The sequence below is a fragment of the Rhododendron vialii genome, chromosome 9a (genome assembly GCF_030253575.1).
Source record: "Rhododendron vialii isolate Sample 1 chromosome 9a, ASM3025357v1".
Taxonomy (NCBI): Eukaryota; Viridiplantae; Streptophyta; class Magnoliopsida; order Ericales; family Ericaceae; genus Rhododendron; species Rhododendron vialii.
This window is the reverse complement of record NC_080565.1, coordinates 33,708,395-33,725,607: the sequence shown is the minus strand read 5'-3', so window position 1 is coordinate 33,725,607 and position 17,213 is coordinate 33,708,395. Positions and strand designations below refer to the sequence as shown.

Here is a 17,213-nt window from a genome sequence, read left to right as displayed (position 1 = left end):
GAAAAAAAGTACTCCGTAGTAGTTGTATCTGGGCAAATAATAATACTTCACTGTTTCCAGAGGAAACTCTGAGCTTCTTTGGTATTGTTGCTCATAAATTGTTCCTTTTTTTAGTTTGGCAGTTAAAGTATCATGATTTGTTGCCCGAGAGAGTTCTAGAGAGAGAGAGTTTGGTGGGGAGGGGTTCCCTTCTCACTCACCTCACCCGCCCCCCTTCCCCTTCTTCCCCGTTTCTTATTTCCCTCCTCAACTCTCTTCCTTCCTCCTCCCTCTTAGTCCCCCTTCCTCTCCGGCCTCTCTTTCATCTCTCCTCTCTTGGCTTCTCTCCTTCCTCCTTCCACCATGGACGTGAGATGGTTGAGGAAGATCTCCCTCTCTCTCCTTCATTTTTGGGCTACGGAGACCAAATTTGGGAAACTAGATTTGGGTTTTGGCTTGTGATTCCGATCCGCCTGGCGAACGGTGTTTCAAGCTCTTCAACCTCGACGGTGAAGGCGTGTGCGGCTGATCTAGCTCCGATCTTCCGGTTCTCATTTGGCCTATGCAGTGGGAACTTGCGTACTACTCTGAATTCCATGGACTCTCATTAGAACTGAATTAGGCCTTGCATCGAAGGTATAAGCTACTTGTCAAAGCCTCAAAATTGTCAACATCCCGGAACATCCAACATAAGGAAACTAGAGATGAAAACGGTAAAACTAGTTTTACTGCATCTGGAGAGCCAATTTGAGCTGAATTGATTACGATTTGGGTTTTTTCACCAACTGTAGTTGAGGCCACCAAAGGTGTTATTGACAAACTTTTCGGCAGCGTAATGCTCACTAGGCGACAATGAGAATTCAGCTATCATATTTGTGAATACTTTAGTTTAGAAGTATAGAACACAGATGAATTAGTGTTGTAAGTACTTGAGCATGCATGCGGAATTGACAGTCCAAAAGGGTTACAGACTAAAATGTTTATATTCAGAGAGAACGGTTTACGGTTAGCAAGCAGAAACAAACCTGCGGTGAATCTTCTGAACGGCTCCATTTCTCAACGCAGCTTTTAATCCTGAAAAAAAATTAGTATATTTTTAGGATCAACAATAGAAACAAGAAATGGTAATATACCAATTTAAAGTTCAAGATGGGGAAAATCACGATTTTTTATGGCTTCTTCCACTTCAAGAATGTGTTTCGGTACGACTTCCTGCTCCAAAAGAAGAATGCAAACAGATTTTTTATGGGGATTGAAGAGATATATTGATTTTGGTAATGGAGAGAGAGAGAGAGAGAGAGGAGATTTGATGGGGAGAGGAGAATGAACATGTTTCGGGTGGGGATTTCTTAATGGGAAAAGTAGCTTCGTTGGAGCTCTGTGCATTTTGGGGTGAGAAGAAGGAATACTGAAAGCGTGAACCGTAAACGCGGTTCTATTTGAGTTCTGGCCGCGAACGTTTGTATAGTCTGACCGCAAACTTTTGCTTTCTGATTACCTATGCGCGCTGCACATAGACATCACGCTTTCCCTGTAATTCGGATTGCGCAAACGGCAAACACGCTTCGGTTTCAGTCATGGCCGCTAAATTTTCCTTCTGGCCGTAAAATATTGATCTTGGCCGCTAAAATTTGCTTAGGGCCGCTTACTTTTGTATGCTTATTGAGAAACGCGACTACGCATCACGCTTTCCGTGTTTCCCTAATTAATTGCTTTTCCCACGTTTATAATTCTCCTGGAAAAACCGAAATCTACTATTCCATATAGTTGGCACCACTTCGTGGCCACTGAGAAAGTGAGAAATGGCGGCGATAGCTCGCCTGCACCTCCTCCAGCCACCGCCGGCCGCCGTGAACACTTCCGTGCTTTTCTCAAAACTCCCTCGCCTCTCTCCCTTCTCCAACCCTAATTACAGTCTCTGCTACACTCGTGCTCGTAAACCCTCGCTGAGTCGACGACTCTGCTCCAACTCGGAATCAGTCCCCGAGGTAATCCTCTCTCTCTCTCTCTCTCTCTCTAGAATTTTATCTGTAGCTCATTTGTGGATGTGAATGCAGAGCTCTCCAACTTCTGGAGCGAGTGCGTCCATAGTTGGCGGTCTTCTGGATTATCTCAACGAATCTTGGACTCAATTTCATGCTACAGGTATCGAAAATGAGTATATTATCCGCGATATTGATGAAATGCTCATCCAATGTTTAGAGTTCTACCCCTGAGCTTCTTGATGATGAAATCTGTATTGAGCTGTGATCTTTTTTCTTTCTTTTTCTTATTGACGGGTACTTTTGTATTGGTCACATTACTCTAACCTCTTTTTACGCGGTTTTGTAAATAGCTGAAGCAAAACGACAATTGATTGCTGCTGGATATCACTTGCTGAATGAAAATGATGAATGGGACCTAAAGCCTGGAGGACGGTACTTATTTACAAGGAATATGTCTTGTTTGGTTGCCTTTGCAGTTGGAGAAAAGTAAGTCGAATCATACTTTGTTGCAGTAGTTGAAAAGCATCATGAGACACTTAATCAACTGCATACATAGACTGGGGAGTGGATAGACCGAGGAGAAAATTGCGTTTGAACTTTTAGGTAGAAAGAAATAATGCAGACATAATGTGGCGTATAGTCCTCAATTTTTTTAGATATAGGGGGGCCACGATTCAAGGGTAGAACTTTTTGAGAGCAGCCACTTTGCACATACGTTGCCGAAGGTTAGGCCTGTCTCCAATCCTCCCCGCCCATAACGCCAGCTATTGGGATTACATGGGTACGATTATTGTTGTTGATGTAGTGTGATATGGTCCCTGTTTTTTCCCTTTTAGTGATATTTCTTAATAAGGTTCTCTGTCAGCTTTGCAGGTACCGCGGCAGCAATGGTTTTCATGTAATTGCTGCGCACACTGATAGTCCATGTCTAAAACTAAAACCAAAGTCCGCATCTTCCAAATCAGGCTATCTCATGGTCAATGTGCAAACTTATGGAAGTGGTTTATGGCATACATGGTTTGATAGAGACTTGAGTTTAGCTGGAAGGGTCATAGTGAGAGAGAAAGACGGTTCTTTTCTGCACAAGCTCATTAAATTGAAAAGGCCTATTTTACGAATACCAACATTGGCCATTCATCTTGACCGGTTTGTTAATCTTCCTTAAGGTCATTATTTATGTTTCTATTTTTCCATCCTATGAAACATTATTTAACTCGCAAGCACATAGTCATTTATAGTTGCTTGTTGCTGCAACACTAAGTTGGAAGTTGGTAGATCTGATGTTTTGAAGATACTATGGCCGTGTATTTGATACTTGATTGTGTTAATTGGCTAAAATGATGGTACTCATTTAGTTTAACCCAGAAGCTGGACTATGAGTATGGAGTTGGTCTCAATTTACTGCATTTGTGAAGCGATTTTTGAGTGGTCTTTGAATAGCACTCGCTCCAAAAATCAAACTGACAGCTTAATAGTACTTAGGAATTTTTGTTCGTTTCATTGGAGAAAGAAATATGAATAAGAAAAGGATATGGTGCATAAACTCTAAATTTGTTAAATTTGACTTAGATAGTTTGAACCTTGAGCTTTCATGGGTGGACCTGCTAAAGCTTAAATTTGACTTAGTTTAATTCTTCTGAACCTTGAGCTTTCATGGGTGGGACCTGCTGAAGCTTACCCTGACTGCGGTTGGTACCTTTAAGCCAGGTCATCTTCTTATTAGGTACCAGGTCGTTTGATATTTTTTCAATGTTCAGGACCAGAGCATCCATGGTGCTAAATTATTTTTTTCTTTTGTTCTCTAGTTTGTGTTCATGTGATGACAATATTTCAAGAACATTTTGGCTCTACGATTTGATTTGATGCATATCAACATCAATGCAAAACTCATTTGGCATCTTAATGCTCTGGGAACCATGGTCTTACAATGCTGGAATCTAGTAAAGAAGATTCTTGAAATGGAGAGGATTCGTTATTTATAGTCAATGAATGAGCATGGGTGTAAAAACGTCTGAATCTTTATGTTCTCCTGTTATATGGTATTTCTCTTGATGTTAAGTTTTTCTCTCATGGGCTCATGGTTATCTTTGCTTTGTTTCATGGTGCTATGTCACTGCCATTTACCTTTTCATATCTCCAATTTTCTATTTACATGCTAATCATGTCAATTATCTATCAATCCTTGTGTCATGCAATTTTCGCAAACTTGAAGTGCAAGTTATTGAGAAACTGGTGCAATTCGGCAGCTGTGACTTATATCCTTGGCGTCTGAAAATTATTTTTGTTTGGTAGCTTTTTAGATAAATAATTCTAATTAAAACCATGCTTAGGCTCTGCTTTGGTATTTACCGAGTCTCAATCTTATCCGTTGTTTAATTCCACGTTCTTTACATATCTGATGTTTTTCTCTTTGTCTTTTGTTTTGGTTGTTTAGAACAGTGAACAAGGATGGGTTTAAGCCAAACCTAGAGACTCACCTTGTTCCCTTATTAGCAACAAAGCTTGAGGATACATCTTTGGATCCTAAAGAGAAAAGTAATATTTCAAAAGCTGCGCATCATCCCATTCTTATGCAGGTACCTCTTCTTGATTTAAGTCTTTAGTTACAACCTTGTAGATGCCTCCACAATGGATGATCACAGTCCCCTTGCTTTGGTGTTTCTGACCGACCTTATATTTGAGCATTGGGATGACTGGTTTCCTACTATACACATCTGCATCTTCTGTTGCCATGCTCTTGCAAGATCAAGTATTGTTTTTTGACTTCTTCTTTGTACATCTAAGATCCACAACGTTAAAATGAGGTTGCACTATAAAAGTATGAGCAATATGGTCACAGTTTGTGATTTTGGTGACAGTTCTGTTGGAATACCTTCATTGTAAGTTCCTTGTTGCTGTGATGTTCAGATTTTGTCGGATGAGCTGAGTTGTGGCATCGAAGACATAGCAAGTATGGAGCTGAACATTTGTGATACCCAACCCAGTTGCCTCGGAGGTGCTAACAGTGAATTTATTTTTTCTGGAAGATTGGATAATCTCGCTTCTAGTTATTGTGCATTGAGAGCTCTTATAGACTCATCTGGAACACCCGGTGATTTATCAAGTGAGCATGCAATTCGGATGATTGCTCTTTTTGATAACGAGGAGGTATTTTTTTTCCCTTGTACAGCTTATAAGTTTTAAGTATGATGTTAATTGCTTTGCTATCCTTTTTGCCAATAATTGGGTGTAATTGTGGGAGCTTTTTGTTTAGTCGTGTGAAACCTTCTATTCACCTGCAATTAGTATTGGTTTCAGCTCTTGATGATGCTGTCAATTATACTAAAAAAAAAATTAACTGATGTCACATTGTAAGAGTTCATACGAAATTATTACAGTTGTTGGTCTTCAAGTGGTTTTCCTTTACTCCTAAGTCAAAACTGACAACCCCTTGGTGCCTGTGATATGAGGGTGAACTCTATGTACTAAGAGTTCAGCAGGCTTGGATATTCAGTTTCTTATTATAAACAAACATAAGGAGATGAATGACTAACTTCCAGCTGTCACTGGTGGAAGTGAAACTATTAGGTTTTTGTTCCAAAGTGGGTATTCCTAACCTGATTTCCTTCAGATGTTTCTTATGGTACTCATGAGTCATGTCAATTATGGCATGTGCAAAATTTCTGTGAGTCTGGTTTAGAATGGCTATCATCTCTCCTTGTGCAGGTGGGTTCAGAATCAGCTCAGGGAGCTGGTGCTCCAACCATGTTTGAGGCTATGAGACGTATAGTTGGTTGCCTAGCTCAAGAGTATGTAGAGGGTGCTTTTGAGCGTGCAATCCGCCGATCTTTTCTTGGTATGCTCGATTAAGAATTTGTTTGGTTTTGTGTAGATTACTTCCCTTTTAATTCTTCCTTCCAAATATGATAGTTATGGTTTTTTTTGCCTCCATTATGTAGATCCAAAATGGGGAAAAAGAAAAAGAAGTCTTCTTCGTATGGATAATAAATACATAATTATGTTTCTCGGTTTTGCAAATTGTAGGAAAGTCAGATGTTAGAAACTCTCTTGACCTTTGAACTGTTCTTCTTAATTTCTTTTCCTTTCCTCTAGTCTTTTATTTTTCCTTTTCTTTCCTTTTTTGTACTTGCGTGGTGCCCCCTTGTCACCAGATGTAGTGATTTATGAAAGGATGCTTTTTTCCAACTTCTCATGTTTGGCACTTCTTTTGCTGTTGAATATATTAAAGGAATATATCCCTTATAGCACAAAGTTGTATTTCACGTCATTACGGGTTTTTTGTTGGGCTTTCCTTTTTGAAATTACACTCTCTCATAAACCTCTCACGGTGGTTAATTTCTGTATCTCACTTTAGTTTGTACGTTATTAAGATTATTTTCCGCTCTCGAATCCCATGTAATGTATTCAGGAAGCTTTAATAAAGAGTTATAGGCTCTTTTTTTTTCAGCACAGGTATTAATGGCATGACAAAACAAAAATGCTAGATGCACAACTATCTGAACACAACACCAAACACAACCCCTCACATACACGTGGGTCCCGCGGGTTGAATGTGTGTGGGACCCACGTGTATCTGAGAGGTTGTGTTTAGTGTTGTGTTCAAATGGTTGTGCACCTAGCATTTCTCCATGACAAAGATGGAGTCCAGGTTTTGACATCATTACTTAGAGTGACACTGAGTTGGGAGTCCAGTGTTTGTACTGTCTCATGTGCCAAATCAAAACGTGAGAACAGAAAACAAAACCATGTCTTGACAAGTTGCGCAAACGCAGTCTTTCTTTTTCTGTTATTAACTGTGTAGTCCGTCCAATTGATTCGTCCTGAGTTTTCTGTTTGGTTTGCTTACCGTGTAGTGTCTGCTGACATGGCTCATGGAGTTCACCCAAATTTCATGGATAAGCACGAAGAACACCATCGCCCAGAATTACAAAAAGGGCTTGTCATCAAGCACAATGCAAACCAGCGCTATGCCACCAGTGGAGTTACGGCTTTCCTTTTCAAAGAAGTTGCAAAAATTCATAACCTACCCACTCAGGTGACGGTATTATGAAACTTCCATGTGCTTGTATTAGAAAGAACATTGTTGTCCTCTTTTGGGACATTGCCTTGATATTCATTTGTTTCTGTGTAGGAATTTGTGGTGAGAAATGATATGGGTTGCGGATCAACCATAGGTCCCATACTTGCTTCAGGTGTTGGAATCCGTACTCTTGATTGTGGCATTGCTCAGCTTTCCATGCACAGGTATTATGTAGTACTTTGTCACACTTTCCAGTCAAATACCTTTGTCATGTGATTCAGTTCCCCAAGTATTCAAAACTGGGTGTAACTTTAATCTTGGGAACCCCTCAACTTCGTAGAATGAGGCTCATTCGTTTGGTTCTATAAGTTTTTGACTTGTCAAATGGATCATCCCTGGGAGGTTGTGATAATCTTCGAAAATCAGTGCCACTGTCGTGTATACAATGGATTGGAGTCATTGGACATCTAGTTTTACAAAACCTCCTCCCTAAAGAAAAGGCTGTGTTGTTCACAATATTCGGTGCTATTCATTCTAGGATTTGTCATTACAATTCAACTTGAGGGCACATGTTAACACCACAACTTTAAGTACATATTTGGAATTTATTTTGTGCTGGTCAAGAGATTCACTTTTTAATGTGTTAGCTCTAGGTAACAGTTGCCTTGTTTGATAGCTGATAAATTTCAGGATATCTAAACTGAAAAATGTTCTGGGAACTTGTTTATATGTCCGTGGAATTTTTTTCTATAAAATCACCCTGTATTCACTCGCTCTCTATTATAGTTTCATGTTTTATTTTCGAATGGGACTCTTCTCAGTTCAAAAGAATTCTGTGAAGGATACAACTTGCTTTTTCAGCTTCCCTCGTTTGCTTCTTTCTTTTCAGCATGGTAATTGTAGTCAAGGCTTACTTTTCTTCTCGTAATGTGCAGTATAAGAGAAATATGTGCGAAAGACGATATCGACATTGCATACAAGCATTTCAAGGCATTCTATCAAACGTTTCCAAGCGTAGACAGAAAATTAGAAGTGGATTAGCAAGTTTTTATTCCAAGACCCATTGAGGATGATATCAGTTTTGCTTTCTCTAGAGAGTAGAATAATTCAATGTTGTTACACAAAAATGAACACAATAAGATGTATCCATATGTTATAATTTTGTTGGGGAGAAAATACTGAAGGACATCATATGTACGGTTTTCCATGGAAGCACGAGGGTTTTCTTTGGGGATGGCTGATGTGAGTTCTTTTTTCTGTTTCTTTTGTATAATTTTGTCCTTCCATTTTAATGTATTATGGGTTTGCTCGAATTGTGTAGTTTTGAACCGGAAATGGAGAAGGTCGTGTTCGGCTCGAAATTGGACCTTTTTTCTATAGAGACAAAATTGGATCTTGATTAACTTAAGAACTTTGGACATTGTTTTGCCCTGAAGGCTGAACAAAAGACGAGACTGTTCGTCTCTCTCTCTCTCTCTCTCCACCGTCAGATACACCACAACCAACCACAAGGTTTGTTGGACCGCCATACCCCTCCAATGCCCGATCAGCAAACTTCGTAGATCCTCAATTTGGCTTTTGTTATCGAAGACTTGTGCATCTGCCATGACAGCCGGAAATATTAGTCCAGCACCAGAAACTAGCCGTTGGAATTTTGGGTTGGGTTGGGATCTCCCTTGATTCTTGGGAAAAAAGTTCTCCTTTGATTTGGTATGAGAAAGTGTAAAAGGGGGTCGGGGAGGTGATCTTTGAGGATTTTTTTTCTCGGATTTCGAGTTTCTGTATGGATAAGGGGTAGAGATGCTCTAATAATGCAATAACAAAGGCAGCAAGAAGAACCCTCCATAACTTGATCGACCGTGGAGGCAGAATACACATTCTATTCATCAAGTGTTCAACAAGCAGTTTGGTCAAGGAGACTTTTCAAGCGTCTGAGAATTGTCGCAGAGATTTTCCGATCTTGGAACTACACAAGTGTGATAGCTTCACAACGATTGCCAACACTAAAGATCTGAAGTATCATGAAAAAACCAAGCTAATCGTTTGAAAAATTTATTGCTACATTCGTTAGGATTGCAGAAAATGAAGTGGACTTGGAACACATTGCACTTCTATTCCTTATTGCACCAAAGGAGATGATACATAAACCTTGACTGGAAAACAAAACTACAACATAAACTGGAATTTGGCCAGAATAGTATTGAACTCACTTCAAAGTGTCATTTACTGCACTCTCAAAAGACAACAATAATGCTAACACAGAAACCAAAAACCTAGTCTGCCGAAAAGCATCAATCATGGCAATTAGCTTCCTTGATTTACTTGGGATACCCAGTTTCAGGGTTGAGGAGAGCTTTGCTTTCATCGCACAATACAACAGGACCTTTCCCGGGTCTGGTGCAGATGAAGTAACTTACATCCCCTTTGTATTGCTGGGCTGGAATTTTATCACTAACTTCTGGAGGTGGAGGCAAAGCTTCCACATCTTTCATGTCTTTAATGCCAGCATCTTGTAGTATCGACTTATCACCAATAACATAACTGGAGAAAATGAATAAATGAGAAAGTATTCAGTGAAAGTGTCACAAGAGTGGAGACGCCAGTTTGGTTCCAGTTGAAATCCCCTTATTTGGCTTATAATTTGAATTCCTATGCTTTAGTAGTTGAAAGCCTTCAATTTTACAAAGCAAATTCTGGAAATCATAATCCCAAAGAATCATAAAGTGATGATTCTAAATCAATTTTTTACCAGCTTTGAAAGCCATGACAGACAGATTGGCACAACTTTCAAGACACCCAAAAAAAATGTTCACAAACACTAAGAACTTCATTGGTTCTTAAAAGCTGGGTTTTAGAAGCTTTTTAACCTGCAAGGCTGCAACCAACCTTTTTTAAGCGGAATCCAGTTACAGAATTCATTTGACGATAAGCCTAACATGTGAACTTTTTTCCAATAATTTTTTTTTACACTCTTTTACACTTTTTTAAGCGGAACCCAGTTACAGAATTCATTTGACGATAAGCCTAACATGTGAACTCTTTTACACTATATACCTGCTCAAATCAGCATCTGAATGTGGAGGAAAGAAGAAAAGCAGCCTTTGAAGCAAAAGGGCAGCGGCCTTTCGGTTACGTGCAATTAGAACTGCATTAGGCCCCGCATCAAATGTATAAGCTACCTGTCAAAGTCTCCAATTCAGTCAACTTCCCCGGACAAACCAACTTAAGCAAGTAGAGATAAGCAACGCTAAACTGGCTATACTGCACCTGAGAACCAATTTGAGCAGAAGTTATTATGATTGTCGGTTTTTAAACAAGCGTGATAGGTGTTATTGACAAACTTTGCAGCAGATGGACTAATCCTCTCTTGGCGACGCTAAAAATTCAGCTATCCTTTTTTCGGATACATTCAAAGTATAGAACAGAGATGAATTAAGAACAAGTGAGGCAATTTGACACACATTTAAGACATGGTAACCAAAGGATTCCATATTTCCTTTCATGAAGGTATAATTGACAGAGAACATATAAAGAAATCAAAGATTCACCACAGCCACTACGCTACAGTTGGTGGTCGCATAAGGACGAGTGAAAATTCAATTTCGTTGAACAACCGCTGGTCTGTCACATGGCTAACATACTCAAAAGAAAATAAGTACGATTAAGCAAGTATGCATGCAGAATTGATGTTTCAAAAGGGTTATAGATTTTTTGTCTATATTCAGAGAGAATGGTGCACAGCTAGTAAGCAGAAACAAACCTGAGTTGATTCTTCTGAACGATTCCATTTCTCAACGCAGCTAATAATCCTGAAACATATCCCCTTGTCCAGATTAAAAAAAATATACGATGCTGCTAAAGAAACAGAAAAGGGTAATATGCCACCTTAAAGTTCAAGATTGGGAAAATGCAGAAAGTGCTTGCCTGTGAGACGTGTCATTCATGTAGAATATAGGGGGCAATGTATCCAGGCAGACTGCATGAAACTGATTACTGTCGGCACAAGCCAAACGTGAAAAAGAAGGAAAATCACGATTTTTTATGGCTTCTTCCATTTCAACAATCCGTTTAGGTACAACTTCCTGCTCCAAAAGAAAATGCAAACAGAAATCAGTGAAAGATCCAACTACCAAAAACCTCCCAAAAAATTTCTGCCAAAATAATTTACAGAAACCATCAGCAAGAAAAACAGACCAAAAAGCATAATGCATAACCATGTTCTATTTGGTTTAGAATCTTCTAAATTTGTGTAAGTGCCCACATACAACACTTGACCTTATGGTAAGAATAAGGATATATGCGACTCTGACATGAGTAGGTGCGCCATCAATTTGCTAGTAATACAACTGTGTATTTGAGTTTACCAATAGATAAGCATGGAACACAGTAAATACATTCAGACTTTGTGACCACCATTTTACCTTGGAAAAAGTTATGTGACCTTGTAAACACCATTTTACCTTGGCAAAAGAAAAGAAGGATATTCACAAATATGAATATTATTCAGTGTCACCGAGTCATTGGACATGATAACTAGATGAATATTACTCTTGGACACCCTTCCGTACCCTAGTTATGTATCATACACTCTGTTGAACATTTTGATGAAGAATGCTAGAATTATGCAAAAAAAATTAGGGCTCGAAGATATAGCTACGATTTCTACATTGAAGCAGAATGGGCATAGCTTAGGTGAAATCAAAATGGCAGATGACCAATACATACCTTTGCTCTATGCTGAATGAGCATACTGGTTTCAACACTATCACGCATTCCTGTGGTGCTACTAGTTTCCTTCTGCCGAGAACTTACCTGGAATCAACCGAAGCACCATTAGGTTACAAAATCTAGAGGGTTTAGATGAAAGAACAATGCAAAATAATATAACCCCAGGGACGAAGATCAAAATATCACAACTTTTCTCTTTAACAGCATTGATATGAATTTCAAAATACAAATGCTAATCCAACACAGCCTGATTGTAATTTGCAAGCTGCATTCTCATGTCACTAACATGACCCATGAAGTCATATGTTTACTCTAATAAACATATTTAAGCCTTGGAGACAAGGTGTTATGCGGACATTCTTTATTACATGTCTCATCAGAGGATGATTTCCACTGGTCAAAAACCAGCAATTGTAGTTTCTCTATCTGACAAATTCCGTATGAAACAACATGAACCAAAGGTACATACCACAGCAATGACAATAACAAGATCATCCCAGTGCTTCTCGTCTGCAAGTTGAACAGCAATACTGTCGCTTCCATTGTCATTCTAGACTCAACCAGGAAAAGAAGAGTCAGGGCAATTTTTCGAAAGCTTGACACAGATGCAAATATGCTAAGATATAAATCTTACTTTGCCCATGATCCACTTGGCAAACCCACCATACAAACTGCGACAAGCACTCCCTGACCCTTGCCTGTAAATCAATAGAAAAATATCATGTAGTGCTACAAGTATCTACTTCTTGGATTCATGTCTCCTGATATATATGAAGCTGACAAAATAGATAAAAGTACTATTCTATTGATTGAGGAAGAAAAATTAATAGCGCAGGTATAAACTGCCAGATAGTAAGAAAAATAATACAGATAGACAACAAAAAGAACTTTAAGAACAGATATATAAAGCAGTAACATGCGAAATCATACTCAGGAAGACCATAAAAATGTCCAAAATTAAAGACAAAGACAAGACAAGACATGTCATGAAGATCAATGTATTCATAAAGGACATAGGAAAACATACATAGAAAAACATACTAAGTACCTTGCTATGGAAGAAAGTGTTCCTAGATCATCTTTCACGTTCATTAGCTTTGCAAGGGCAAAAACTGCATATGTAAAGGTAAACATAAGTTATACACATGCACAAAAGTTTTGGGTGTGATTTTTCATTTTTTATCATTAAGCAAGCAGTAACCAAAAGGACATCAAGAAAATGGCTTTAAGCAGAGATACAGCAAATCCATTGATGATTGTAAGCATGTGATTCCATCTATATAAGGAAAATGCGAAGAATGCAATACTAGGAGCCACAAAGCTTATACAAATGTTATAGCAGTATCCAAGGCTGGACCACACGACACAGGACTAAAAGAACACTAAACTGCAAAGTAGCTAGCCACACATATGAGGCATTGAGAAGCAAAACAAGATACTTCTATTAGAACAAGAGTGCAGACATTTAGCAGCAAAAAACATATTAATACGTAGCTGGAACAGAATGGCTGTTACGTGGAGAGGGATTTAAATGGTGACTCTTCATATACATGATATTACATGACTTACACAGTAGAGTAGATGAAGCCACATAATTACTTGCATAAATAGAAAGAAAAAGAAAGTGGTCCTATACCAAGGCAGGCAAAACCAGCAGCTGAGGAAGCCAAACCAGCAGCAGTTGGGAAATTGTTATAAGACGCGATATGCACATGCAGATTCTCCCACTCTTTTTTAGTGATTTTGATGCCCTTTTTCTCATCCACGTAATCACAAGCACGGGACCTGATTTCCTTCAAACACCTCTGGTATCTCCCACCGGCAAGAGAGAACTCCTGTACTAGCCAGAAAAGAAAACACAGACGAAAAAGTGCCAGGAATCAGGATCAAGATCAACTCAAACTCTGTGCAGGAGCTATTCAAACCCCTAGGTAAAGGGGAAGAAATAAAAGATCATAGAAAATACATTTAGAGTCTCTAACATCACTTTCATTGTCAATGCTTCTTAAAAATCGTGTGTTATCTCCCCCCAAGAAATACCTTCCAACATTATAGGAAGCAGTTAGCCAGACAAGTTTATGGTTCTTTTTTTTTTAGATCATAAACAAGTTCTAGCAAATGATACCAAACGCGCAATTACTTAGCTTCACTTAGTTTTTCCTCGGTATTATCAGCAAGCAAGCTGAATGGAAGGATCACAGATCCAGATCATAATAATAACAAAGAAGAACGTAAACGAAAATTAAGAGTCGATATGCTATTTAGCTCACAGGTTAAGACCCAAGCAACAAAAATCATTCACTCAGTCAACTAAGTCTAACCCACACATTTGGCATGACAAATCTGATTCCATTTGAAGGGTACCACACATTATCTAAGTTTCCCCGCACTTTTCATTGTTTAGTTAACAAGAAACTTTGAGAGCTATATCTTTAAACAGCTATATTCGAACTTTCTTACATATTTTGTTGTCAAATGAACTCTTTTGAGCAAAATTTGTTTCCTTTTCTGATTCAGTTTTCCCATAAAAACAAAGGGTATGTTTGATTACAGCAAAAATGATAGAAAATACAAGAAAGAAAAGAAAAGAAAAGAAAAACTTTTCCGGTGTTTGAATAGCATGAAAATAGTAGGCATCAGAAAAAAATTGAAAATAGTAGAAAGTGTTAGAAAGTTAATTTTCTTGTACATCTCATTGAAGCATGGAAGCATGGTTACATAGCTTCCGTTTTCTTGCTAAAAACACAAGGAAAGTTTACTTTCTTAGGGAAGTTACCACCTCTTATGAGGATTACCATTACGCCTATAGTTTTCCCTTTCTTATCATGATCCATAATGTATGTTTTAGGCAAGTTAGTAACTAGAGATATTTTCTTGTAAGATTCTTACAAAAAAAATTCATTTTAACCAAACGTATAAAACAAAAATAAATTATCTTTTCACTTTCTTTCCACTTCACATTCTCCCAATTTCACTTTCCAGCTTAATTTTCTATCTAATGAAACGGATTCACATTTTTCCCAAAATAACTTCCATCCACAAAACATTTGACAACTTGACGAATTCCGGTATTTCTTTCTTTCACTCAATTTTCTCAGCAACCAATCAGAACATACAAAACACTGACCCCGAAGGGGTTGGCCAAGTGATCTTTGCCCGGGACTTAGGGGTTTGCTCTCTCCTAAGGTCTCTGGTTCGAATCTCTGAGGGGTGGAACTACTTTGAAATTCCATACCTCACTCCCCCTTGAGGTTACCCCGGGGCTTAGGGGTACACGGGGAACTGCACGTATCCGAGGGATTAGTCCAGGCAAAATGCAAAATGTTCGGGACACCCTCGATAAAAAGTGATATACAAAACACAGAAATTCAAAATACCCAGAACCAGTTTCAGTCCAATGAGTAATTTACCTTGCCATTGAGCCACATGCGATCTTGATCAAAGCTAGGGCTAACAGCAACGGAGGTAGTGGTGCAGAGATGCTCCGGATCCAGAGTCACACTGATGCTATCGTTAATGGGTAGAATCAAATTTTCGTCTCTCTTGCCCCAGTACTTGATCACGGCTATGTTGGTCGGCGTCTGAGCCGTCACCGTCAACACCCATTTCTTGGATTCCTCACCCATTTGATCCAAATACGGAATGAAACCGAAATTTCAGTATTTAGCTACAAATTGTGAGAAGAGAGAAAGTATATATCTGTTGAAAAGGTGGAACCAAGATCTTATGTTCACCTTTTGCAAGGGATGGGGGTTTTCATGTGTTTGTGCATGTGTCTATTTATCTCGAGAGAGAGAGAGAGTGACAACCTCCATGGTTGAAAGTTTCGGTTCATAAAGGGGCCCAGTTCGGCAGTTGAAGATTAAGTAAATTACATGCACTCCTAAAGTTTTCTGAAATGATCAATCTAGCACCTCAAACACGTGCGCAAACATTTACACTCACATTCTTTGTGGAACCAAATTTCAAAAACAATTATTCTAGCACCACAAACAAGAGAACAAACAGTCGATGCGAGTGTGTTTGTGTATGTACTTATGCGCTTTTCTGTGGTGCTGGCATTTTTTATTTTTTGAAATCTGGTTTGCTAAATTTGAAATTTCATAAGTTAAATTTAACGAACTTATATTTTTCAAAAATTGAAAATCAGCTTAAAAGCATGCTCCAATATTTCCTGAAAAGTTTAGATTGCATCGGTGAAGTTTAATGATGGTTTCCTTGCACTTCAAATGTTATTGTTCTCCCATAATATTTGCGTAAAAGTTATAATTTTTAATTTTTTTGCTTTCTATCGACGAGACGAACCAATAATTTACAAAAAAAATTAACACAAAACTAACAAATGCTAAAAAAATCTAAATAAGAACAAAAACTAAAAATCTCAAAAATCCCACGAAAAAAGTTATGTGAAACTGTGGCTAAGTTGGCCTCCTTTGATCAAAATTCTGGCTCTACCACCAAGAGGGAATAGTGACATTTGACTTGCAAAGGACATAGGAGGATTCGAAAGTTTAAATTGAAAGTAAAAGGCACAAAATGAGATTAAGGTGAAAGTGTAAGGATGCAAAGCATTGATTCGATTGATTAATGACGACAAATGATAAGTGATCTATACACGGGGGTGTAGGAGTAATCAATTCACCTGTTGATGCAGAGTAAGAGGTTAGGTCATCGTTCCAATTTTTTTTTTATATATTTTATGACCAGATGCCTAGACTAGTTTGCACATCTCAATTATTTATGGAACGTTTTAATAACCGGACAAACCCTTTAATAGTTCCAAGATTTGAAATATTTGACATGTGTGGGATTCGAACATACTATCTCGTGAAGGACAAATACTTTTTATTTTTTTCATACCCATCGGCCCCAAAGCCATTGGGTTGGTCATTGTGCCATGTTTAGCCCGCCATAGTTGAAAAGTACTAATGGAAAATGCATGCAATCAAAGACTGTCATGCTCAACAGAGAGAGATTTGTGAACATTGACAAAACCCAAAACAGAGGGTTTGGTGGTGTTTCACTCATTGAAACCAAAAATTTATGCGCTAATGGAATATTTTAAGGTCTCTATTCCAAATTCTATTCTCTTCTACCATTCACACGGTATCCCAAGATGTAGGTAATATTTTTAGCAGTATAAAAATATTCAGTAAGCCGACACAGTCAATCTCATTCACCATTTCATGCACAATGGATATCATAGCTCGTCCAACCTTTTCTGTGAGTTTGAAATTGGGTCTTGTATTTCAATGTGTACAATTATTCTTAAAGTTTTATAAAACAAGTACTAAAGTAGTAAAAGAGAATCGTAGTTTCACATTTTTGCGCTTCATCTTAGGGCCAGCACCGTGGATCATATACTTTTTCAATTCAAATTTCAAAGATTTTAATGGGCTAGCTGTTGTTTATTATAAGGTCAATACTCACACACACAAAAATATCTTTTGGACAGTTTTTATTTAATACATAAATTGATAGTGATGTGGGGAAAGCTACAA

At 38.3% G+C, this 17,213-nt stretch overlaps 2 protein-coding genes across 3 annotated transcripts; one reads left to right on the top strand and one right to left on the bottom strand.

The window, feature by feature from the left end:
• The first annotated feature begins 1,737 nt into the window (after positions 1–1,737).
• Positions 1,738–8,218, top strand: LOC131300632 (probable aspartyl aminopeptidase). The gene is made up of 10 exons (XM_058326566.1): positions 1,738–1,967; positions 2,037–2,124; positions 2,315–2,450; positions 2,838–3,110; positions 4,399–4,540; positions 4,872–5,111; positions 5,670–5,799; positions 6,818–6,999; positions 7,096–7,208; positions 7,920–8,218. The coding sequence occupies exons 1-10, from the start codon at positions 1,782–1,784 to the stop codon at positions 8,023–8,025; spliced, it is 1,596 nt and encodes a 531-aa protein (XP_058182549.1). The 5' UTR covers positions 1,738–1,781; the 3' UTR covers positions 8,026–8,218.
• An 854-nt stretch (positions 8,219–9,072) lies between these two features.
• On the bottom strand, positions 9,073–15,542 carry LOC131300633 (diphosphomevalonate decarboxylase 2-like). Of its 2 annotated transcripts, none has more exons than XM_058326567.1 (10): positions 15,123–15,542; positions 13,349–13,547; positions 12,761–12,824; positions 12,347–12,410; positions 12,182–12,262; positions 11,710–11,796; positions 10,909–11,066; positions 10,745–10,793; positions 10,039–10,163; positions 9,073–9,525 (listed from the first exon to the last, which is right to left on the bottom strand). In XM_058326567.1, exons 1-10 carry the CDS (start codon positions 15,336–15,338, stop codon positions 9,303–9,305), a joined length of 1,266 nt encoding a protein of 421 aa, XP_058182550.1. In that variant the 5' UTR covers positions 15,339–15,542; the 3' UTR covers positions 9,073–9,302. The 2 variants fall into 2 exon arrangements, 1 of the variants encoding a protein (XP_058182550.1); XR_009191019.1 differs by having other exon boundaries at positions 9,471–9,870; positions 9,965–10,163; positions 15,123–15,509.
• Between the last annotated feature and the right edge of the window lie 1,671 nt (positions 15,543–17,213).